The sequence below is a fragment of the Balearica regulorum genome, chromosome 1 (assembly GCF_011004875.1).
Source record: "Balearica regulorum gibbericeps isolate bBalReg1 chromosome 1, bBalReg1.pri, whole genome shotgun sequence".
Lineage (NCBI taxonomy): Eukaryota > Metazoa > Chordata > Aves > Gruiformes > Gruidae > Balearica > Balearica regulorum.
In genome coordinates, this window is record NC_046184.1 from 84,796,584 (window position 1) to 84,822,993 (window position 26,410).

Genomic DNA, 26,410 nt, shown 5'->3' on the forward strand with positions numbered 1-26,410 from the left:
CCCGCTCTGGCTCCAGGAGCTGGCACCAAATTCCCCTCAGGCACACACAGGTCTCACCAGTAGCTGGCACCGAGTCCTTGCAGCACCTGTTCACATGGGACTGAGAGTGAGCATAGGCAGTGAGATGCTTCAGAAAAGATTTCATAAGAAGAAATAAGCCAGGCCAGACTGTGGTGATCAGGCACGGGGCTCAGCCAGACAAGTGTACTGACCAGCCCCATTTTACAACCAGCCAGCCACTCTTGCACAGGATCACAGAACGGTGGGGCTTGGAAGGGACCTCTGGAGATCATCTAGTCCAACCCCCCTTTCTGTCTTCCCGCCTGCTCCCCCTTCCTCTGCGCATCACCCACCCCATGTTGGGGGGTCCCCCTGGTGTGCAATATCATCGGTTGCACAGTCCAGGCTGATCTTCCTAGCAGTGGCACCGGTGGTTTCTTGATAGCCCATCAGCCAGTGTGAGTAGTGAGGTTTGTTTCTTGCCATTGTCTCCATGTTTTTTTTTATCAGGTCTGTGTTTCCATGTATTTTGTTTCTGGTTTCCCCCTTTTCCCCTTGGTTTCCCAACTGACAGGTCCCCAGTCAGATAACCTCGCTGGAATAAACTTTTTCACACTCTCACATGTCCTTATCAATTGATGTGACTGACTGAGTTTGGTTCTCATCACGACACCCCTCATGTCCGTGTGTTCTTGTTCATGGCTTCCTCCTTTCATTATTGTCACTGTTGTACTGGAAAAGCTCCTTGACCTGATACCCTTAAAGGAGCAGACATTTTCCTTCCACATAGCTTACAGATAATTGTTCCACATAACATGTCCTGCAATTCTGGTTCCACATTTCTCCTAACTTGCAGATTTAGTTGGAGAGATCACACTTCATTCCTATGGTAATCAATGCATATAGGATCATTTGCACTGAGTTTTCATCCTGACATCCTTTCATCCTGGACAAGAGACAGCCAAGGTGAACACAAAGACTTGAAACCTTGCAAGTTCTTTTGAGTGGATCTTTTAATTTTAAAGGGCCCACCTGAATGTACAGAAGTAGGAGAGTATTTGCTGTATAGTGGAATAAGCAAGAAAAAAGTTGCAGTGTAATGAAGAGAAGGTATACAGTATGGGAAAAAGATAAAATAAACTCTGCCCATTCAGACACTAATCAGTTCCATGGAATAGCATAAAATGAATTCGTCTTCCTTGTGTGCTTTGAGCTGTTACGAGTTTGATACTGCTGTCATGTTAAGGATTGTAAACCAGCTGGTCTGGGATGTTTGCAAAATTATTTGCAGACATTTAAAGACTAATTTACAGCTACTATTTTTAGAGTCTTTTTCAAAAGAGATTGTGACTTCGCTGCTAGAAACAACAGTCTTAAGCTATGCTTTTCTCAGCTATTGACTGTTAACTAGAAATATCATTAATTTCTGTATTTATATTTTGCCTGCCTATTGCCTTAGAATGTCTTTGAGGTTTTCTTGTTTCAGTATTTTCCTTTTTAGAAAAATATATTTTGCAACTAGAGAGACATGAAAGAAGACTAGAAAGGATAATTGTATCAGCATTTGGGGAAGCTGCTTGGTCCATGTGCCTATCAGGAAGGCAGATAGTGGAAATGACGTTGTTTCCTATCTGAAACCAAAACCAGTTAGATCAGTTTCTAGTTTCAGTCTGCTAGCCAATAAATGCCAAAATGTTACTTAAAGGGAATGAAATCATATTGACACTAAAAGGAACAGCCTTAAATATTTCTTCTCTTTACTCAGGTTCTCCACTGATACGGTTTTCTTCCCTTTGACTAATAAAGCAATGTAATATGTAAACCAATAACAGGTGGTGAGTATCTGACTCATGTCCTGGTTTCATGAACCATACAAGGCAATATAAGGCCTTAGCCTGCTCATCTCCCTCTTTCTTTACAGTGCCCTTCAGTTTTCTGTTCTGTAACAGTACTGCATGAGTAATATATGGCTATATATATCTACTGTTGACAAGACAGAAAGGAAAATGGGAGAAGAATGTCAGGAAAAAATGTAACAGGAATGACGGACCTGTGTCTTTGGAAGTAGCTTTAATTTATGGTGCATTGTGCATGAAACAACGTTAGCTGTAATGAAAATCTGCCACCTCAAACTTTGTCAGAAGGCCATCAAGCTAAAGCAGGCAGAAAAGACTTGAAGGGCAACAGCTGTGCTCATCTGTGAGTACATGACTACTGTTGTAGTTGCAGTAGGGTTTTTTAATTTAAAGGAGTCTTTTAGGGGAAGGATCATCTAATTACCTAAAACATACATAGAGAAAGACCCCATTAGCTGCAATAGCCTTGTATAGGGCTTAAGGCATAGGAATTGGAGCAGTAGTTATAAAATGCACTTGTCCTTCAACCTACTTATTCACCTTTCTATGCCTCACTTCCCATTTCATCTCTTCTCTTCTATTTACAGCATATATGCAGTGCAGCTTGCAGCTGAGCCTGACTAGCGCCCCCAGATGCCATTTGTAATACGCTAAAGCAGTTTACTGTATTAAGTAATGTGAGAATAGTTGGTGCAAATCAGGCTTTCAAAGGATGATTGGATATTGGATACACTGTGCTATTATCTATGTATTAACCAGTGAGATTACTTTTAAAAGTCTATGAAAGGGCTGGCTGACACAAATACTTTCATCATAGATTCTGTGTTAACGCAACTGTTAATAATACTGTATCCCTGATGAAGCACTGTTAGCTAATTACTGGATGTATATGAGAGTGACTTAAATAGCAACTCCAGGTAGAATTTTTGTAATTTTTTCTTTTTTTTTTTTTTTTAATATAAGAAATATGACCCAAAGCAATGGGGTAAGACAAAGAAGAGAATGAAAACCTGGGAAAAAAGATAAATGGGAGACAAATGGTTACATAAATGAAATAGTGCATGTGTGTGCATGTATACTAGGCTGGGGAGTGGATGCAAGAAGGGGAGAGAACATAAAAATATTGCTGCTTTATATCTGTCCTTTAAAATTTTTAAACTCAGTTTTCATGCTGATGAATGGTCAGCAACCTTATGCATTCCCAGTGGGACAAAGTATTGGATGGAGAGTCAGGGGACCTGTAGTCAAATTTTCATCTCTTTTGGCACTTTGTGATGAGAGCAGACTTACAGAAGTGGTACATAAATAATACAGAACTGTCAGAAATGAGAGATGTAGCTACAGCACCTCTTCTAAACACTGTTGTAAGGAGCATGGGGATAGCAAAGTATTGATAACTGGCTTCTTGTGGGGCTAACACTTCCTGTAATATCCCCACACCAGTGACATTGCATACATCTTATCTTTGCATCTCTTTCATGACAAGTGTGTGATATCAATTTTACTGTACTTAATTGATCATTCTAGTGTGATGAAAGGAGCAAAAATGTTCTGCTTTATGAATCAGAGGAAAGTGTGTTATTTCTCTAAATATTTCTGCTCTGTGAAGCAATTGATTTCTGGACAGTAACTATCTTCTGTTGCGTGCGTACACTAGTTATTGCAATAAATTTCCATTTTTCTTGGCCGTCAGCTGTAATTAAAAAAAATATGCTAATCCCTTTCAATTAGAGAACTATGAAGAGTGTGGCTGTAAAATATGACAGGAAAAAAATCAACATGAAGAACTGATTTGAATGTTCCCTTGGGAATGTTGTACATTTAATATTTCAGAAACGGGTTTGCTCAGCCCTGAGGGAAAGGGATTGGAAAAGCATGATAGGCATGAGTATGCACAAAGACTGTACTTTCAGTATTAAGGGGGGGGGAGAAATAGGTCACTGTAGATTAGATGGCTAATTTAGTTTCTTTTTAAGCCCCAAGAGGTAGAAAGTGCTGAGCTGCAATTGGGAAGAATGAATACTGTCTCCTGAGGGACAGAGCAAATAAGCAATGTAGATCTTAAGTCTTCTTGCTTCCTTTAAACTCTTGATTTGCACAAATACACCTGTTAATTCATGCTTTAGTACTGTGCTGATGTTGCCTTACTGGAAGAAGTGCCAGTTTATGCAACAGCACTAATTAATCATGTATGAATGCTGAGCTACCCATGGTTTAAGAGAAACATTTCTAATGCAGGTTATGTGGAAGGAAATACTTTTCTTGTTAATTTTTTAAAGTTGTTATACATTATGCCCAAGAATGGTCCATCCGAGCATCCAGAAAGTCAAGCAAAAGTGGCAAGATGTGTGCACGGATGAACAAGGAGCTCCTAACTGAACTCAGATATCAAAAGGAAGCACACAAGAGCCGGCAGCATGGAGAAGTATCCTGGGAGGAATACATCAATGCTGTATGGAGCGTGCACATACAAGGTTAAGAAAGCCAAAGCTAATGTCAGTTGAATGCGGTGGGGGATTTGAATGGCAAAAAAGGGCTTCTACAGGTATATCAATAACAAAACAAAACCAAAACAATTAGGGAAGTGATGGGCCTGTTGCTTAATGGGATAATACCCATAACACATTGCATGAGCAATTGGCTGATGAGTCGGGCTCAAAGAGTTATATAGTAAATGGGGTTACATCAGGCTGGCAGCCAGTCACCAGTGGCATTCATCAGGGCTCAATTTTAGGGCCAGTGCTCTTTAATGTTTTTATACATGATCTGGATGCAGGAATTGAATGTACATTAAGTAAATTTGCAAATCATTCTAAACCAGGAGGAGTGTGGGCTCCGTGCAGGGTAGAGAGGCCTTACAGCAAGATCTGGAAGGACTAGAGAGCTGGGCAATCACCCACCGTATGAAATTTAAGAGGTAGTGCCAGATTCTCCACCTGGGACAGGATAATCCTGGTTATACATACAAATTGGGGTCAAGAGGCTGGAGAGCAGCCCCATGGAAAGAGATCTGGGGTTTGGGTTGATGGCAAGTTGAATGTGAGTCAACAGTGTGCCCTGGCAGCCAAAAGGGCCAGCTGTGTCCTGGGGTGCATCAAGCACCGCATAGCTGGCCAGTTAAGGGAGGTGATTGTCCTACTCTACCCTGCGCTGATGTGGCTCCAGCTCGAGTACCGTGTGCAGTTTTGGGCACCTCAATGTAAGAAGGGCACCGAACTATTAGAGTGTGTCCAGAGGAGGGCAACCAAGATGGTGAAGGGCCTTGAGGGCAAGAATTACGAGGAGTGGCTGAGGTCACTTGGCTTATTCAGCTTGGAGAAGAGAAGGCTGAGTGCTGACCTTATCACAAGTCTACAACTTCCTCAAGGGGGGCAGTGGAGCGGGAGGTGCTGATCTCCTCTCTCTGGTGACCAGCAACAGGACATGAGGAAACAGAATGAAGCTGCATCAGAGGAAGTTCAGACCGGACATTAGGAAAAAGTTCTTCACTGAGAGGGTGGTCGGTCACTGGAAGAGGCTCCCCAGGGAAGTGGTCACAGCACCAAGCCTGTCAGGGTTCAAGGACAACACTTTTAGTCATATGGTTTAGTTTTAGGTAGTCCTGTGAAGAGCAGGGAGTTGGACTTGATGATCCTTATGGGTCCCTTCCAACTCAAGATATTCTGTGATTCTAAGTTTATAGAACCTGAGGGGATGCATCCCTGAGAAGTGAGGGAGCTGTCCAGTGTCATTGCAAGGCAACTCACAATCAGGAAGAGCGTTTCTGGCAGGTTTGAGGAAAGTGATCGTTCCCCTCTATTCAGCACTCAGACCAGATCTGGAGCATTGTGTGCTGTTCTGGGCTTCCCAGCACAAGTCATGGACAGACTGGATTCACTCCAGTGAATCCAGCAAACAGTCACTAAAATGATTAAGGGATTGAAACACCTGAGGAGACACTGAGAGAGCTGGGACTGTTTGGCCTCAAGAAGGCTTGGGGTGGTGGTGGTGGTGGAATTTTATCAATATATATAAATACTGGGTCAGGGGGAATAAAAAAGACAAACCCAAACTCTCCACAGTCCTGCAAAGTGAAAGGACTAGAGGCAATGAACACAAATTGAAATACAGGAAATTCCAGCTAAACATAAGAAAAAAATGTTTTTACTGTGTGCATGGTTAAACACTGGAACAGGTTGCCCAGAGAGCTTGTGGAGTCTTCATCTTTGGAGATTTTCAAAATCCAATGGGACAAGACCCTGGGCAACTGGTCTAGCTGACTCTGCTGTGAGCAAGGGGTTGGAATAGATGACAGCCAGATTAATTCCATGATTAAATCTTGATTTTTAGAAAAGTCTTACTTTTTTTTGCAGTGTAGCACAATCAAACTTATACTGCTGCAGGTGACATGAGCATGAACTCAAACATGTATTTCCTTTACTCTGGCAAGTGAAGTGACTCAAGGACAGGTCAAACTGGAAGGCCTTCAGTTTCCTAGCTCTCAGTTAATACAATTTCAATTTTATAGCTGATCTGTAAATTTCTTGCACTATGTTTATGATTCCAGTTTCTATAACTTTTCTTCTGATCCCTGAGCACAAAAAAGGAAAACATGATTTTGAATGTTACTATGAAGTTCCCTCAGGGTGATGCAATTTCATAGGCAATTCAAAGCTGCATTAGTGTGGAAAGTCAAAATAGACCTGTTACAAACAGCCTAAACGTAGAAGAAAATGACCTCTTCCCTCTGAACAGTATGATGGCTCTCTAGACAGAAAGAAACACACATCACCATACTCTGAAAATACAAACTCTGAAATACAGCTTGGTTTATTTAAAGGTTGGGCTTTTTATTTTTATATTGCACCTGGCATTTCCTGACTTAAGAGCTGCAAGCTGTCTTCTGCATACTACCTGTTTCTGTTTGTAGTTCTGGCATTTGTGTAACCCAGTGGCAGAGACTGTTATCCAGTTTCTAACTCGTTGTACATTAAACATAGCAGTCAGAAGGATCCTAGCTCTGGACAATATGTTTTGCACCCCAGTGTTTGTCAGAATCTCTTGGGTTTAGTCCTTGAAGAAAATCAAGTGAGTTTGTACCTAGACTCTATAGAGGACAATTTTGGACCCATATAAAAGAGTGAAATTCTTTAAAGTATTCTGTTTACTGCTGTAATTTAAGACTGTGCTAAGTAGATTCATGCATATGCACCTTTATTCTTGGGCTCTTTTTTTCTCTTTGCAGTTAGCTTCATAGTCTCTGACATCACAGTATGAGAGTTGATTGCTTTTCACTTAGTCCAGGAGGGAGATATGGAAGGGGATTTGATTCTGGCTTTTCATGAACTTGTGGGTGCTGAAACGTGGCAGGATCTTTGTCTCTGCCCTCATCAGGTAGGGAATTGAGTTCTTATGAAGGAATATGATCAGAAACTGCTGAAAGAAACCACAGCAGTACATGAGTGCAATTTTGAAAGCATAATTCTATTCTGAAACACAGTTCTTCAGGACCTCAGAGGCTGAATTTCCACAGTGGTATATAGGAATCCAATGTTCCAATCCCACCAAATTTCAATGTGATAAATTTACCCTTTAGCTATATGTTAAAGTAGTCCATTCCTTGTGTGGGTCTTCTGGGGTTTGATGATTACAGTGAGTGGTTTATAGTCTTCTGAAAGACATAGGTCTTATTCTTGCTGCTCCTCCAGTCTGTGAATACTTTGATCTAAGTCCAATATTCTTCCCAATTTTGCTAAAAAGGAAAGAAAACAGATTCATTTTAAAGCAGAGGACATAAAATGGATAGATCTTATGGTGCAGGTTTCACCTGTCAAGTGACACTTACTTAGTCAGGACACTCACTTAGCTGGAAATGATAAATACTCAGTTTCTTCTTTTGGCTAATGTGATTAAATCCAGCAGCTCCCACAACTACTATTCACAAGAAGTAAAAGCAAAGATTTCTTCAGTTGTTTGGGAGACCCAGACAAGACAGTTCAATTCAAACTGCAGATTTTGCCCAAATTTTCAAACAATACCAGGCCAAATAATTTAAATTGTGAATTATAATAGTTACTGCTAAGCTCTGTCTTCTAGTCGACATGTATCTACATGGGTACTGCAATACAGTAGTGGTCCTACACTGGAAGTATTGTATGTCTTGCTTCTTACTGCACTGATTGTTCTTCCTAAGGAAGAGCTAGAACCTGTAACTTTTTGCTATGAGACAGAATGAAAACAGAGCAATAGCCCATTTCTAGCTGACTCTGAAAGGCTCTACTCCAAAGTATTCACAGATATATGTAAAAACAGCATTAGCTGACTAGACAAGACCTAGACAACCCCAGTGACCATCTCTTCTACTATGCCTTAGTAGGCCCAAAAACTTTCTTACAGAAACTGGAAAGTCTGAATTGCATCACAGAAAATAATCAGGAAGAAAATTCATTTGTTGCAACAAGGCGCCTCAGCAGGCCCCGGTTTTAAGATATATTATCTGGGGCCTTAATACATTAATGTTACCACTAAGTCTGCAAATGCTACTTCAGCGAGCTTTTTTCCCCATGCATGTGACAAATTCTCTTTGCTGTTCTAGAATTTTCCTCAGTCTTAGCTAATCCTGAATAGAGGATGTTTCTCAGAAACATTTCTATGTTGTTTCTCATCCTATCTTCCCTGAATTGTTTTAGTATGGAATGCTGTAAAGCCCTTTAGAATAGTTTTCAACGTGGTAAGAAGTTAACTTTCTATATGTTGTCTTCTGTTTCTCCACAAGCTTCTGAATTATGTCTAGTACCTTGTGGCTGACAGTGTGCCTTCATTTCTCTGAAAGAATCTTGTAAGAAACATTGTCCACACCTTTAAAAGAAATGTAATTCCATCTTTTACCCGATATTTTACTAACATAGCAAAAAGCTAAATAGAAAAGTTAGCCTGAGTCAAGTCATCATGTGTGGAATATTATAGCTATTCAACATGCTGATGATTTCATTGTAACTACCTGTGTGCCTGTTTTAGCCCACAGTACATATAAGGTAGCTGCCATGATAAGCAAGTTTCAAATATTTACTTTATTACTGAGCATGGATATAAGCAGTAAATGTCAAGTAGCACTTTAATGTACTGTAAATCCACACTCAAGCTTGCTTTCTGGAAACTTGTACAAGCCTACAGTCAAAGAATCATAATAGTGAAGTAAAATTTCTCTTTACAGAAGCCATCCTAGTTAGGCTCAGTTACATAATCATCAACTCCACATTTAATAACTCTTTTAAACTATTACTTGTAGTGCTTCGTAAGTAGATATATCAGGCATACATGCCTGTATTCTGCAGGTCTTCCTCACATTCCCCTTTATAGATGCAAGATTTGCTATTTGCCAGTGCTCTGGTATTGTAGCTTACTTTAAGGAGATAAGCCTGAAGGGTTACACGCTGTTAGGAAAGATGGGGTGAGAAGGCAAGTAGGAGGGCTTGTACGCTGTGAAAAGGAGTAACTTGGGTGCACGGAGCTCTACCCTGGGACAGTTGATGAACCCATGAAGAGTGTGGGTAAGGACCAGAGAACAGACCAGTGCAGTTGGTGTCATAGCAGCCATCTGTTACCAGATCACCTGATCAAGAATAGGCAGATGAAGCCTTCTTCAGATACCATGCCCTAAGAGCTCTTCTGCAGCTGGGAGATCTTACAGTGATGATAACTATATTGAGACTTTTTCTCTTCCTGAAGGACTACTCGGAGAAACTGATCCCAGATGCAGATGTTTACACATTTTTCAAAATATACTTTAGGCTAAGTGAAATCTCTGAATCAAATGAATGTGAAGTCAATTCTGTCTCCCATTGCCATCTTCTGTAGATACGTAACTGGACGTGGGACAATTTGGGATCACAGGTGTAGAAGGTCCTAGTTGGTCCATTTTGATTGGTCGCACCTTAAGACCTTGCAGTGGATGAGCGTCCCTGCACCATTCTAAGCCCTCCTGCCCTGTGCCGTTTAGGTTAGAGAGGTTACAGCTCCGCGCCCTGACCCGAGAAGGCCATCGTGCACGTAGTCCTGTCTGCAAAGGGGACCAAGGCAGGCAGCGCCTCCTCGACTGCCCCTGGCTCTCTGACCCGACTGGCCGCCGAGGGCGAGTTGGTTCTGCCACAGGTGTGGTGCGACCGGGCCCCCGCGCCGCAGCAGCCTCCCACGCTGGCCGCCCCAGCTCCCACCGCACGGACCCGCCGGACGGAGAGAGGGAGGGGAAGGAGGCTGGACTGGACGGGCTCGCTGTCCCGCCCCTGGGGCGCAGCCCGCCTCGCCCGATTATGCCACCCGTGCTCGAAACAAAGTTTAGAAAGTTGTTTCTGCGGTCTTACTTCCACCCTGAGGCGTGGGCAGGCGGAGGAGAACCGCACCGGCCCCCGTGCAGGGCTCGCACCGCGCCTTCTCCCGGGTGCCTACAGGAAGCGGCGGGAGGTGAGTCGGGGGAAAGTATCATGGGCCCAAAGAATCGGGATAGGCAAAAGAAGAGGACTGTGCAAAGCCAGATCACTCCCCTAGCGAAGCTGCTGGCGCAAAGGCGCCCGTGGCCGCTGCCTCGCCCTCGCTTGCAGCGCCCCGGTGTCTCAACAGTGCCCTGTTCTTCCGCCGCGCCCCGCCTGTTGCAAGCTTTGCTTCCTGCGAGGGGCTGTCTGCAAGAGAACATCGCCTTTGCGGGCTATGCGGGGCCGGGCAGGGGCTTAGCAGGTTCAGGGCAGCCGGCAAGGGGGAGCCCTTACTAGCCCACGTCCTGTCCCCAGGTGCCGATCGGCGACCCTGCCTCCGCCGGGAGCGGGGAGCTGCGCCCCGCGGCGGGGGCTGCGCTGGCAGCGGGGCGGGCGGTACCTGCCGGAAGGAAGCTTGGAAAAGCTGGTACGGGCGGAGGAGCAGCCCTGCCCGCTAGCTTGTGGGGGGCTGCCCCGCTGGCACCGCCGGCACGGACTTCCGAAGCCGCTGTCAGGGTCGCACGCTGCATCCGCAGCCCCGGGCCCTTTCCTTAACCCGCAGCTCGCTCTCAGGCTGGAAGACAGCAGGATTAGAACCGCAGCGGTTACCAAACAGGCTGCTCCTGCCTCCGTATCGCCTGCCTGCCGGCGTGAACGCGAGAAAGTTGTTTAAGCCCGCTCTGGTTTGTTTCCTTTCTTTGTACAGCACTGGTACCAGCAGTGGAGCGACATGGGGCGAGAAGCTTGCATTCGGAACGACAGCCGAGTGTGCTGGAATGTGAGGTGTCGTGGCTCCTCCTACACAGAGAATATTCATGAAGGGGGTGCCCGAAAGTGCTGGTGCCTGGCAGTCTTTGTATTTGCACTTCTGCATTCCTCCTGCAGCTTCGTGCTAAGGCCACTAGACAGTGTTACAGAGAAATCGCTTGATGTCCGGGTTACCTCAGGAGTTGCCCAGTTGGTTTTCAGTGTACGCTTCCCTGCAGATACAAAAGATAATTGAGTTTGTGGGAACAGGCCCACCAAGTACTTAGTGAAGATGAAGGCAGTGCTGCTACTGATGGTTGTAAAAATGATTCTTGTGTTCCCTGCAGTAGTTTGGTGTCAGTCTTACACTACTGTATCGCTAGTGTGGTATCTGATTTAGTTTTCTGTCTTTGTTGATACTGAATGCTTGTGATGACTGTAAATGACAGTTATAAAAGAAACTTGCTGCTACCAGGATAATAGAGTTCTTAACAGGTTATAACTGCATGTAATGAAACTTGGGTAGTGTCACAATTGGGAGAATGGTGAAATCCCACTGGAACACTTTGACTAATTTAACATAATTTTCTTAGTTGCAACTTTGTGGTTTTCAACAATAGTTTTCGGGTTAGTTTCACTTTTTTTTTTTTAGATGGCACATATGAATTATTCTGATGCACTGGTAAAAGTTTATTGGTTGTCTGTGGGATGTCCTAAGGACTCAGATATCTGGTCCCCAAATGTATCATTAGGGAGTTCTGTATTGTACAACTCAGTAGGTAACTGTTACACCCAGAAGAGTGAAAATTAAGTGTCAATCTTCTCTATACTAAATTTTCATTTTTCTTGACATCAAGAAAAGAAATCAAAAGTCAGTGTTTCAAGTACAAAGAGCAGATGTATGTCTGTGAATGGATTAAGTAGCATATGAGATTTACAGTAATAATAGTTTACAGCCTCCTGGTCTGCCACCTCTCAGAGACTTAAATTCACTGCTGCTGAAGTGAAGGAGGTATATCTGGCTCTGCATGAGACACCTCTCCCCCCTTTCCCTCCTATCCTATGATGGACTAGAAAAGAACTGTAAAGAAAGTAGCAGAAGTTAATACACTGAAGAGCATTACTGCGCAAGGTTTCGTCAGCTTACAGGATGCATGTGCTGCTTCTGACAGATCTCTCTTTTCCTCCTCCTGTTTCTGTTCATGGACAAATATACTATCACAGTTTTGTAGATGGGTAAATAGTGGACATATGGAGGGATAAAGAAGTCTGCCCAGATTCCGTCGCCATCGTTTGCTAATTTGCAGTATAAGTATGTATGAATGTACAGCTCTACATATAAGGAGGGAGTAATACATCTTTAGGGTTTTATTTCTCTTGTTAAGAGTGCAGATTTAATCAGTTTAAGTTAAACCTGATGTAAAGACATGACTGATTCCACTGTCCATGACTTAGGCATTGTGGTGGTTCTGCATGGATGTGTCAAGAAACTGGCTGAAACTCAGTTAAAGACTTTGGAGCTCTCTCCAGACAGGTCAGGCTTAGAGTTTTCAGTCTAAATCTGATTTATTTTTTTATCCAAAGAGAAAACAAAAAATTGGTGATAAATATTTGCCTGCATTTCTAGGCACCAGTGCCCTTTTCTGGGGTAGTAGTTCTCCAGATTTAGTAAGGTGAATCACCAGAGGGTCAGATAAACAAGGTCCAATCTGCCTCATTAGTCACTGTCAGATTTATTGTGTGTCATGTATCGGTCTAATTTGACTTCCTTCTCATGCTCTCCTTCTGCTGTGCCTCTGTTTGTTCTGTAGTGTCCCAGACTACTCCTTGCTGAGATACTTTATTTTTGCCAGACAGAAATGATGAAGTGACCATACCTGTTGCACAGTGGGAAGTCACCACATTGCTGATCCCCTTTGAAGAGCCTGTGACCTCCAGAAAGTCACTCCTGAAGATATTCTCCCTATCTGCAGTATCCTGCAATAGCCCCATTTTCCTCACATGACTCATCCCTTATTCTTACAGAGAAAGTGTCAAGAAAGGAGAAGGGTCTTGCTGGGGTACTTCCGCTTATTAGAGAGCAGCATAAGTGGAGGCGGGGATCCTGCACAATTGCAAGAGTAACTTTTTGACTAGTTGACTCACAGAGAATGTGGAAGTTATTTCCACTTGAAAGCAGTGGAGAATTAAAATCCAATTAATAATCTGTAACGATGCATTTTTAATTGTTTGTGTTGCTAGAGTTTTTTGAAGAACTAAACAGGATGAGGTACACCAAACCTAGCAATCAAATATAGATAAGTGGATTTGTTTATATGTGTTTCCCAGGCCTTGGAAGTGAGATATGCAGAAGAGATAGCATGAGGGTTATCTTGTGCTGCATATAGGAAAATATGACACTTGTATCGTACTTTACCACTACTTCTTGCAATGGAAAAACAGTGAACTAGCAAATTAAATATTCCTATGCCTCACTCACATGGTTGTGTCCCATACAAACTGTCCCACTGACTCAGGTAAAGGTGGTTTCCAAGAACAAGTTTATAGTTTTAGAAAGTCTGAAAACTTTAAAAACAAGAATTCTTGCAAACCCAACTGCAAACCAAGAGCCAAATAACTAAGATGACACTTGGAACATGCCTTTCAGGTCTTCAAGTGCAATCTGCATTAGCTAGTCTAAGGTCAGTGACAGAGTAAACTGAAATTTTCCATTAAAAATGAATTTTTATTTGAAGAGAATATTTAATTTGCATTTTTAAAATCCTTTAATTTAGGTTAAAGATGTAACATTCCTTGATTAAACTAGAGAGTATATTTTAGATTTCAAGCCAAATTTTTGTTGATTTTCAGGCAGATAAAAGGTTTTATTTTATTTTTTTTTTTAGAAGTTACATTTTTAGCAAGGACTTTCAGAGGAGGCAGAATATTTCAAGAGGTTTTTTTGTGAAAATGGTGTACTTTAAAGATGTTCTTGTCAAGCAGATTTCACCAGCTGAAAGTAGTTCCATTTAGCAGTGAGTCATTAGGAAGCCCTGAAAGATAAGACAATAAAAAGGAACGTATACTGCTTTACTTTTAAACTTTTTCCAGGCCTTTACTTCAGTGGCGGATGTCTGTTTCCAATGCAAATAATTTGTCAAAAAATGGAACAGCTCATGTGAATTGGTAGTATCTCCTGCCACAACATTGTGTTGCAGGTTACATTACTTACTAATATAAAGCTTTTATTAATGTAGTTATTTGCATTTAATTTCAGTGCTTGGGATTATGCAACAGAATAAATCATGCAGTCAGATGGAGTCAGCTCAGTTTTGACTTCACCATGCTTGGAATTTGTTGCATATGTTGTAAGGTGCTCCTTCTTAACAATAGGTTTTATTTCCCTGAACTAATATGTTTTGGAAAGAAGTCAAAATAATGGTAAAATAGTTCTGTATAGTTCTGTAATAGTTCTGATGCAAGTCCTATAACTGCTAATGTCACTACTCTTTACATGCAAGTCCTATAACTGCTAATGTAACTACTCTTTACATGCAAACATTTATAAAAAGATAATGCTGCAGCCACAAATGTTAGCTGGAGTTGTTGCCCAAAATACATAACTGGCCAAATTGTATTTCTATGCAGTAAGGATTTATTGGTACGTTAGAGAGATAGAGGCAGAATTTGTGGGGAAAACACACACTCAAATACACATACACACCTATACCACCATCCTGCTCAGGTGTTAGGAAGCTCAACGGTTCCTTCAAGACTCAAGGTTCTTGCAACCAGCAGGCAGGCAAGGATCAAGAGGGAGGGAGAACAGGTCTTCTTGGAGATGGTGTCCTTGAATAAGGCAGGAAGAGCAGGAGAGCGTGGGGCCTTGAAGCATGCAGAGACTACAGGTAGGGTGTTCTCACAGCTATGATGATCCTGTGATTATTCTGCAACAGTGATTTCCATGATTATTGTTGCCCCTAAATTCAGGGTCCTTTTATAAGAAGTTTGCATTTCTGGACAGTTCTTAGCTTTTAACTTCTTAAATACAGTAAAAAGGAAGCATCCAAAGCAATGAAGCAAGAGGAAAAGATGCATTTCCGCTAAAATCCTAACTACTTAGAGTAGCTTTACTTCTCAAGGAGCCTAGCAGCACTAAGGACATCCATTTAAATTCACCTTGCCTTTTCAGTATGGATCCCTAAGAACTGCTAATATTTAGGCAATAAAAATCAGAGGAAGATAGTGCTGGAAGGAAGGTGAGAGGTTCTGTGATTATTGTTGTGTGCACATTAGTTGTTTTTCATTAGTGTTCCCGTATTGAAGGAACAGGATGGGGAATGAATGAATCTGCCTGCTTCCTTTGCTTACCTCTGTTACCTTTGGACATCTGAATCTTAATACATCGATAGTTTTGTTTACTACTTTCATAGAGGCCAGCAAGAAGCCAGGCAAATGTCTTCTTTATCTATGCAGGAAGCTAGCCTTTGGGAGATGCAAATTTTTTTTACAAACCCAGTGAAAACTAGATGCTTGGATAGAGATGTTAAAAAAGGTTAATACGGACATGATCACCAGTCAGAGGTGGGTTACTGCATCATTGTGCACAGAAGTGACATAGTGTGGTTTTTTTACCAACACTTGGATTTGTGGATTCATCTAGGGACAAATGCCAAGTGGGGAATGAGTGATCTGTCTCCAAAGTCTTTGGTAGCCTGTTTTGGAATTGTTAATGCTGTCACTTTAAGCATCTTTTCTGGTTTTCTCTTGTTTCCCAGTTACATTGTGGAGACTGTCCTTCTGATATATGACCTGGTATGTTTTTTCCTTAACCAACCATCTTCTGAAATGAGGAATTTCATTTATATGATTACAATGTATTTATAACCCACATCTTCTCCTAGGTCTTTTCCCTCCTTGATTTCTGCTCATCTCCCTTACCTTGAAATAAATTGGAAGTAATTTCATGGCCATCTAGAAACTTGTTGTGGTGTAAATGAAGCTTTGAGCTTGCATTATGCAGAATGTCAAAGTAGGTGATCCTAATGGTTCCCTTAATGTTTAAAAGCTACAGTCAGGGCTGGTTGGAGGGTTTCTATTATGACTGATTGTAAACAGACTTTGGTTCTCCCACACAAATTTACTCACAGGAAAAGATTTTCTGCGTAATTTTTTTTTAGGCCAGTGGATGCAGGATTCCGTTGTTGTCTGCCTTTGCTGCTCCCCTGAAATTATTTTCATGACACATTTTTTTCAGACCATGCTGTTGTGGTCCCTCATAGCAACTCCAACCTGTCTCAGATCTCTCCCTCCACAGTTAAACTCTCCATACTCACCCCATGGTGCACTGTCTCTTAAGATGAAGAATCATGAAAGATTGTGTGTGTCATGAGAGACACTGAACTTACCTAGAACCTACTTACCTAGCCAGTGAGTTCAGGCTATGTGGAAGAAAAGAGGCTTTTATGACACATCCCAGTGCCTTTCTGAAGCAGAAGGACAAGAGTTGCATGTTTTTACTTGAAAAGTAAAAATTGGAGGAATGAAAGTCCCATTTTTCATCTCGTTCAGTCCAGGTGTTCATATGGTTAGGTCAGGCTTTATAATGCTTCCATGAGAGTTTAAAGGGTAATTGCCTTAGTCATAGTAGAGGAAAAAAAATATTGATTTGGGTGGGGGGGGGGAGTGGGGGTGGGTGCACAACTTTGTGTCTCTGTTAGTTGTTTTAAGTATGGGACCTGAATTTTTACCTTGAACTGTCATAAAATATTTTTTAAATGGCTAAAAGTAACATTGAGGTCCACTGATCTATCTATTTATCTTTCCCAAGGAATGATCACCTATCACCTATGCCGCTATTCACAGATTTGTGTTTGGTCTGTTCTTCCATGATGGCAGTTGCACTACCTGTGCAGTCAGTGGTTCAGTGCTCTACGTTCTGTATCATTAGATGGATCAGATCATTACTTCTTGTGTATTGCATTATGTGCATAGGGAGTATTTTTCTCCAATCCTGTATCTAGCAAAAGTCTATGTACTTGAGGATGGTTATTGTGCTCTCGTTGGTCTTAGGAGTCCCATTCCTCTCTAATTCTCTGTAGGTCCTGCTTTTTTTATTTTTTATTTTTCTTTCTGATGTATTTCCTCAATGGGCCTCTTGGGCTTAATTGAGCTAAATAAACTATAATTTTCCAGATTAAATTTAAAGGATTCTACAACAGACTTCATTGTCTAACTGGATGAACACTGATCCAAGGGCAGAGCACAGTAATAGAGAACAGAATGACTTCTTTCAGCAAGCTTGTGCCAACTTAAAATAATCATGGTGGTACATTTTAGCAGCTTTAGAAGCTTTTCAGCATAGTACTAAAAGACAACTATAAGTTGGTTCTGAAGAGGTCGTGTTCACGTGTCAGGCATACTACAGAACAGCTGCAGGTTATTTTAACAGTGATAATTTGGTTGAAGGAGAATATATTTCTCCTTCAACCAAAATATTGTAGCAAAAGTACACAATCTAATTTTTATTTTCCAGTGTTCATAAAAAATAAATTTTGTGTCTTATAAGAATATCTTACATAAATCCATGGTGACCTCAGTATTAAGAAAGCTTACTACATTTTTCTGCTGATGATTCATGTTTCAAAGTGTGCTGCAGAAAGTTTGTACCTATAGACAGATGCTAAAAAATGCTAATTTTACTGAAAGCTAGAAACTCAGAGGCATGAATGCAGGTAAAACAGCTCTGTAAGTTTTTAACTATCACAATTAGGGAGAATGGAGTTCTCACAAGTATGAAATCTGCACCAGCAGTGTTCTGTACCTCTAGAGTTTGATGATTTACAGTACACCTGACTGGAAAAGCACGATGAAAATGTCATTTGAAATACTAACAGTGACCTACCTTTTGCAGGCCAGTCAAAAAATATCTCATGATTAATCATCTGTAAAAACCTCATAAAGACCACATCCTTGTTTAGCATTATTTGGAGCTATGCTTGTTTTCATCAGCTCATGATACAACCTGTTTTGCATAATGAAGTGCTTGTTTGTAGCTAAAAGAATGGAAATCAAATGTCTTAGTAGGATAGAATAGTCTTTTGAATTTGTAAGCTGTTTAATTTCTAAAGGAGATGGATGAGTGAATGGAACTACCTAAGTTATTTAAAACTGGCCTTGGAATAATTATATTGCTGATGCTGTAAAATGGGGCAAATTGCAGTTTTAATCTTTCATGTTATTACCAGCATTTGCAAAGTATCAGGACACTCTAGGAATTAAGATGAACTGTGCCAGCTTTGGAAGGTACTATAAGGACTAAGAATTTTAGTATATGCTGTAATTTAATTTTCTGCTGTATTCAAGACACTTGCTGTGTACTGAGTTTGTATGATGGATATGAAAGGTGGGGCAACTTGTAAGAAGGTGAGGCTCCTGCCATGCACATAATTTCATTTTGTGGTATGGAAGCATTTAGAAAGCATAGTGACGTTTTCTGAATTGTAGCTGTACTGTTTGCTAAATGTAAACAACTTTATCAGACTGTATATGTTGCCTTTTTGTTCCACCATTTTTAGTCTCTTCATATTTCTATTCTTTCATATGCAATTGACTATCTATTACTTGCAGTTTTTCTTTTTTCTTTTTCTTAAGGAAGTCTAATTGACGGTGCAGAAACCACAAGCACCAGCAGCACTTACTATCATGATTAGCTTGGCCTGTTCCTGCAGTTGTGAGCTTTTGAGAAATTGTTGAGATGTGAAGAAGAAAAAAAAAATATTATGTCCAATGCACTTGGAGTCTGGGTCAGATCTTCTCAAGACCATCTTTAGACTGCACTTGTCCCACTGATCTTTGGTATTTTTAAACCTGTTTTTAAGTTAGTGTCACTTCAAAGTTGAAACTGGCCTGGTTTTGATTACCTCATATGCTGGTATCAGTCAAGAATGAGCTGTATTGAAGTAAGTGAAGTTTAGGTGTGTAAAAGCAGTATGAAAGGAAAATCTCATCCAGACTATTATACCACCGTAGTCTGAATGTGGCTTGCAGTGGCATTTCCATGTGATCCACTTGTGGATGGCTATATAGAGTCAGAGCAAAGATTCATCTAGTTCATATGCTGTTTTTGAGACTGTAATATTGGAAATGTCAGGAAAGGGATTAAGAAACAGGGCAGTTGTGGAGTGATCGTAGAATCATAGAATGGTTTGGGTTGGAAGGGACCTTAAAGATGATCTAGTTCCAACCCCCTTGCCATGGGCAGGGACACCCTCCACTAGACCGGGTTGCCCAAAGCCCCATCCAGCCTGGCCTTGAACACTTCCAGGGATGGGGCCTCCACAACCTCTCTGGGCAACCTCTTCCAGTGCCTCACCACCCTCACAGTAAAGAATTTCTTCCTAATATCTAAGAGAAATCTACTCTCCTTTAGTTTAAACCCATTACCCTGTGTCTTGTCACTACACTCCCTGACAAACAGTCCCTCACCATCTTTCCTGTAGACCCACTTCAGGTACTGGTAAGCTGCAATTAGATCTCCCCGGAGCCACCTTTTCTCCAGGCTGAACAATCCCAACTCTCTCAGCCTGTCCTCATAGAGGAGAGGTGCTCCAGCCCTCTGATCAGCTTCATGGCCCTCCTCTGGACTCTCTCCAACAGGTCCATGTCTCTCTTGTACTGGGGCCCCCAGAACTGGATGCAGTACTCCAGGTGATCTTTTCCTTCATGTATCTTTCCAGCTACTGATGGTTGGTCAGATTTTCTGAGCTAGAAATTTTCTTCGTAAGAGAAAGTACAGCTCTTCAGGCAGCTGTCATAGCCAAACATCCCTTGCTATGTCTGACCCATATTCCCTGTGACAGCATTTTCTAGCCTTGTTAGTTTTCCAGGGTCTGTTTGGCTGCCAGCATGGGTGCTGTGGCAGGCTTCAGTGCCTTTTGGGGTGTGGAGCATGGTAAACCCCAGCCAAGAGCTCATGTGCCATGCTGCTGAGTGATACCCAGTGCCTGCATCCTGTGTGCAGGAGGAGGGGCAGTGGCTCTGTTCAAATAGCTGGTCTTGGGATTTATAGAGCACCCCTGACTGCCGTATGTTAAAATTGAAGTAAGACCCATCCTGAGGAGTTTCCTAAAGTGGGATGGTATTGGGTGTGGCCATCCTTTGCCTCCTCTTAGAATATTTTTTTCTTCTGCTGCTTGTAACCCTGATTTAGGAAGGATTTTGACAGCTAAGTTCTTTGGTCGTTAAGCTAAAATTATTTCAGCTTTGCAGAGTATTTGAAGAATGGTCCTGGGATGATCTGAGTTGCAAAACATGGTTTCAGAGGGGCTAGGTCATTTGCTCTGATGCAAATAACTAGGACTTTGATAAGTCCTAGTTTGGTTTGAAGTCAATGGCCCATTTACAGTGCTTTTATACTTACACTCAATGTGCGAAGTCTGGCTCATATCTATTGGAGAAATCACTTTGTCATGGAAAGCTGCTGCAAGTGTGCCAAACTGTACATCTAAGAAGTTCTTGGAAAATGCTGTGTTTTAAGAAATATAAAGCACTGCCTGGCTTGAACTTAAGCATAGAATAAAGCAGACTCTGGCTGAGTTACTCTGTCTGTGTTCGGAGCCTTTTCTCCTTAAGAAGCAGAGTAGACAAGCTAAAGTTCTTTTTTTTTTTTTTTTTTTTCCCCTCAGATTCTGTGATTGTGTTCTGAAGACAACATACATTTCAGATTCAAATAATTCTCACTGGCCTCTGTTGCAGTTGTTCCAGATTGTGCCAGTCATGCTGGATCAGAATCAGGTTATGTTCCTTTGTGATAGTCAAATGCCTCTCAAAATGCTTCTCTCTATTAAAAATAATCTGATAAATTTGTGGCTACTTTAGGTAGACCTATTTAGAGAAACAGAAATACAAATTCAAGATTTGGATATGAAGTCAAGTTGTTGCATGTCATCTGAGCCCTGGTAACTACACACGTTCTTAGCCTGTCACAAGTACACAGTACTTAAGTAAAATAGAGTGTTTCTCCACTTGGTTTACCCACATGTAACGAATTAAGATCATACAAGGAGTCTTACAAACGTTAGGTGAGGCATGACAATCCGTGATTAGTCAATAGTGCCTTTGAGCTCATAGGCTTTTGGGAAAGCCTGCTCCTTTTGTATTGATACTGTGTGTTGCACAATTGTACAAGTTTGGAGAGGGAAAACTATTTACATCTGACCTCCTACAATGAATTTAAGATAAAGTTATAGCCAGACAAGAATATCTGCAAATATTTTCATGCAGGGGGTATAATACAAATTTTCACAGAGGCTCTTTAGAATGTCATTAACTTATGAAGTCTTCCCACCAAGTTCACTAGCAATTAGTTCTCCTTCACAGCAGAAAGTAAATGCCCTAAGTAATAAGGATGAATCTAAGGAAATGTTTCAGTATTCCATAATCCATTCTCTTTTACTTACTTAATTGATTTAAACACCATGATCCATCAGGTTCCATCAGTTATCAATCACCTTCCATTCTATAGCTATCATATGAACTGTATTCCAAAGCACTGGATGCAAATTGTGATATGTTGTTTTAAGATGGTCAGAGTCAAAAGGATATCAGTTGAATACTTGTAGTGACTTTAAATTAATTTTTAATTTACCTGTATTTCCTGTATTTTCTCGTTCACGTTCATTGATTGTCTATATTTGTTGTTAAATTTGCTGATTTTGCTTTGAGATTCCTCTTCAGAGCTAGTTTTGTTTTCTCCTTCCTTCAGACTCCCCCCTCCTCATTCATTGTCCCATTTGCAGGGTCTTTAGTGCAGCCCATCAAGGGTAGGCATTTTCAAAGCTTTCAAAGCTTTAGTGCCTAATTAAAGAGATGGTTGCTAAGAGATTGTGGAAGGCATCATTAAGAGGGTCTGATTTGCTCTTTTCCTTACCTTCCATGCACAGGTTTCAGATCAGAATTTGTGAGTAAATGGGATAGCAGCATCCCAAAATATTCCTGTTCTGAGATTGTGATCATGGACAGAATACGAGGAGACTGTGCCAGTCCTGTGCCACCAGGAGATGCAGAGAGGGGCAGGACTGGAGAACAAGACCCAGGACTAACTGTGTTGGGAAAAGCACATGAGTTCTTTCAGATTTGTGATCTGGAAGGCAAAGGCTTCATCACTCGTCAAGACATGCAGGTAAACCAAAATTGGCTATGTGAAATGCACAATGAGAGAAACTCTTAATGCCCTTAATGAGTTGAGACTGATTAATTTAGAGTTAAATATTGTAACACTTTCCGGGTAACTTTAAAGAGATATGTAGGATTTAAAATAATCTCTTTGAAGTCTTACATAATGCTTGCATTTGTTTCCACAGACAAAGCAACAAAAAAGTGGAAAATCAAAGTCAGTGAATTTTAAAAAAATGCCCCAGGAATTTCATTCCATTCTTGTTGAGAAAGTTGAAACTTGAATAAGTTCATTATTTTGCAGTTTGCCGCAGCATCATGAATGTATTCAGTCCAACATTTTTATCCTTCTCTTTTTGCAGCAAAATTATGTAAATAGTGTTTCACTTTGGTTTCACCTGCCAGACAATGGTGCACTCACAGCTGAATCACCTATATATGTAGGAAGTATAGAGGAACAGTATTTTAGCATTATTCAGTGTTCACAATAATATTACCAAATGGTTCTTAAATTGTTTGAGGGGACAAAGTCAGATTTGCTGAAAATGTTGATGAAAAAACTCAACTATATAACAAAATCTTTTGAAAATGGGATTGGGTGCATATTGCAGAAATGATAGGATGATTTGAACCAATATGTGGCAGAAAACAAGAATGTACTCATGCTTGTCATTCAAAGCATAATTTCATTGTGTTAATCCATTTCTACTCCAATACTTCTGGATGAAATTGGGGAGCGTTAGCAAAATAAATTCAGTGCAAACTACAACCTATGATGCTATGATATAGCATCTATATAAAATTTAGAAACCTTCCATATCCTCAGAAACAAAGATGTATTTGCATATAAGAAAATGCAAGTGAAACACTTTTAACTACCTATATTGGAAAAGCAAAAACCTCATCATAAATTGCTCAGATTACTAGCTCTGAAGAGCTTTCTATGCAGTTGTGTGTTGTTGAGTTTTGTGATGACCTGTACTAATTCTGCAAAGTTGAACAAAGATAGGAATGCAGATGCTTGCTGTGCGATTGGCTTTACCAATATACATTATCTCATGGAAGTAACTGAATACAAACAAATATGTTGTTAGTGGTAATTTTGGTAGATTCAGACCCATAGAAGATTTCATGGATTATAATTTTATTGTCTTTCAAAAAACTGAATGGCATATGTTTTCACCTAGTGGAAGACCCATATATGTGTGTGTATGTATATGTATATAAAAAGTTTCAATATCTGTTTTTGCAAGGAACATAAAAACATTTGTATCTGTTTGATTCTAGGTTTTGTGCTTAGAGTTCTGATAAATTTATACTTCAGGTTCTAAAGCAGATATTGCAAAAGATGCAGTAGAAAAAGGGTCACGAAGGGTTTCAAAGAACAAATGAAGTACACTTCTTCTATTTCACCATGAGTATTTGTTTACCATGTCTGACAACTTCAGTATGTGTGTAAGTGTCTGGTTCACTTAAGACAGAAATAAGGATGCTCAGAACACTTGAGAAGATGTTTCTTTATATTTGCTTTTATTTCCACTGATCCAATCAAAGACAATATTACAAATACAGACCTTTTGAAGATACTGGATTATCCCTATTCCACTCCACACTTTAAGTCAAGTGTAATTCAGCTGAAATCAATGCAGTTCCATTGACAAAAAAATGGGGTGAGACCCATCTCCTCCATTTGATTTTACAGTATTTTAGTGACAGTGAATAAAAATTATAAATGAAAGTCTTTACTTTAATTCCAGCAATTCAGAAACCCTAATTCTTTGAAGCCAGTGATAGCTTTCTCATTGTCCCCTCTTCCTTGTAATTCACTAGTGGATTAACAGAGATTTGGATACCAGAGACTGTAAACTACAATGCTCTCTAATGGATTTGGTACCCATTATTTTATTAATATACAAAATAATAATGTTTTATAGTTAACAACTAACTGTACATTAGACATACTGTTACAGTTATTCATTATACTTGATTAGAATGACTAGTTAACTAGAATCCCTGTGTTGCAAACGTGAGTTTGAAATCAATATAGTTCATTTTGATTGCACTTTTCATGATGTTCACTCTCTATAGCAAAGACATAAATCAATAAAGTAAATCAGTGTTTTCCTTAAAAGGTACCAAGTGTTAATCACTTTTGCATCCTGCTGTTTGTTAGTTCAGTACTAGTTACCATTAATGAAACATTGCTTCAAATACAAGATGCTAACATTAAGCTTTTTAATCTTTAGTCATGTGATATGAAGCATGATTTTCAACAGAGAGTGCTGAGTATCTAAAAAGTACTGAGTATCTAAAATCCAATTAACTTCGGTGGAACAGACCTTGCAAACAAACTTTTCTGATGTGTCTATAATACAGTAATTATAGTAGAGATTTACTCCTCTCTGATTATATAATGCTGTTTATTTAGAGATTATGTTAATACTGGTTGTTCAGAATTTTTCATTCCATTTCAAAATATCAAATGTGCTCAACTTTCAAACACGCAAGAGGTTTTCTGAAATTGCAAGAAAGCACATTCTACCTGGGACTTGAAACCACAGCTTTGCACTTTGGGTCTTGAGGTTATCTTGAATAACGAGAATTAGTGTTGCAAAGTGTTTTGGTTTAATACGTATAGCAGAATTGGATTCAGATCTTGCTCTTAGCTATTTGACCTCTGTCTCTTTATTTAGCAAAGTAAAAGATTGGTATTTTCAGATAAGTAAGCATGGACGTCATGAAAGCACAGAGCACACTGGGTGGCAATGCAGATAATTTCTCTTTAAGCTCCAGTGGTATCTTTGGTTATGTTTGCTTTTTTTGTTTGTGGTGTTTTTTTTTTTTTTTTTTTTTAATTTTAAAAGCCTCATATTGAAAGGTTCTATGTATTTTTACAGTAAGCCCCAAATGAGCAAATAAACAAAAAATACACCTATGAGACCAACAATAACATTTTGTTTTCCTAACAACAACCAAAAAACCCTCTTACTTTTTTTTTTTTAAGAATAAAAGCATGAGTTTGGGAAAACGTTGACTTAGTAACAATGTTAAGCATGGCCGCAGTTCATCAAAGTCAGTAAATTGTCCTCGGGGAATTTAATGGAGCAAAATGTTGGTACATTCTTCAAAATCTCCTCTTTTCATATTTCTTTCAAGAAAATGCAAGTTATTGCATTGTTTTCTACTGCAAAATTAGTATAATTCAGTTCAGAATTTGAACCCTGCAATAGAGCCCTCCAGCTGTAGTTGGAGAAGCATATATTTATCAGTCAGGTTTGCAGCAAGACAAACAGTTGTACAGAAATAGCAGGTGGGTCAGAAGATGACAGCCAGCTCTCAAGAAACACTCCTTCAGCAGGTCCCAAAGATCTGGCAGTAGGAGTACAGTTTCTGTTTTTCTAAGTAAAAAGAGTAATTTGTCTGAAGCACCTCCTCCCTCATCAGTGCTCTGTAGGCTGTAAGAATTTTACAAGAGAAGCTAATTTTAAAAAGTTTCCCTTTAGATCTAAGAGATTAAAATCTAAAGCTTTTGGAAGATGAGTGTTCAAGTGAAAAACTGATAATAAATCAAGTGTATCACTGAGGAAGTAACTTATTTAGACTGAATGTACATCAAATTTTCTTAGGTTTTTTTGGAAGCAGTCAGCAATGCACAATGAATCCTGCTCAGAAATCCCTTTGGGACTATTCTGGGCAATTCTGTGCTTTAGAAGCTCTGTTGCTTTCCCTTCTCAAGATCACCTTGGAATTTCTTTTACTCCTCTTCCCTTCAGCTCCTACAGGTTTATCATATATAATCTAAACCCTTTGTTGCAGCCAGGGAAGTTCTGGTTAATGCACTCAGCCAATTCTTACCTTGGCTATATGGCCTGGTATATTGAATAGTGTGCTGTCTCACTCAATGGGTAAGGGTGAGGTTAACTTTTTAATTCTCTGTGCGGTAGTTAGGAGTAACAACAATTACTCGAGAGGTTCAAACAAATCACAAATTTACTTAAAACTCAGCAGAACTACAAAAGATAGAGGCTTAGCAAAACTTGTAATGATATTACCCTAATGTGCCAAAAATTAAGAAAAGAAGAGAGAGAGAAAGGGAGGAAAAGAGAAAAGGTATCATCACCTTTGGATCCAGCGATGTTCTCTGCTCATAGTTGTAGTCCTCAGTGGCTGGCGTGCCGAGAACTTATGCTTCCCCTTTTATAACCC

The 26,410-nt window shown here is 40.3% G+C and overlaps 1 protein-coding gene and 1 long non-coding RNA gene across 6 annotated transcripts in view; one reads left to right on the forward strand and one right to left on the reverse strand.

Annotated features, from left to right (window-relative positions):
* Window positions 1-6,428: 6,428 nt before the first annotated feature.
* Window positions 6,429-26,368, reverse strand: LOC142603261 (uncharacterized). 2 transcript variants are annotated; one of them, XR_012837150.1, is made up of 4 exons: window positions 26,325-26,368; window positions 21,960-22,131; window positions 14,754-14,976; window positions 6,429-7,587 (listed from the first exon to the last, which is right to left on the reverse strand). It is a non-coding gene; the product is annotated as an uncharacterized LOC142603261 (long non-coding RNA). The 2 variants fall into 2 exon arrangements; XR_012837148.1 differs by lacking the exon at window positions 6,429-7,587 and adding an exon at window positions 13,950-14,082.
* CRACR2A (calcium release activated channel regulator 2A) overlaps window positions 9,916-26,410 on the forward strand; it is a 70,692-nt gene continuing 54,197 nt past the window's right edge. For 2 of the 4 annotated variants that reach the window (XR_012837114.1, XR_012837113.1), the window contains exons 1-2: window positions 9,916-10,295; window positions 21,973-22,211. Coding sequence is in view for 2 of the 4 variants with exons in the window: in XM_075762604.1 (XP_075618719.1) it covers window positions 10,145-10,295; window positions 21,973-22,211 (390 nt within the window). In the remaining 2 variants the exon portion in view is untranslated. The remainder of the gene's footprint in view (window positions 10,296-21,972; window positions 22,212-26,410) is intronic. The other 2 variants (XM_075762604.1, XM_075762599.1) reach the window with 2 other exon arrangements.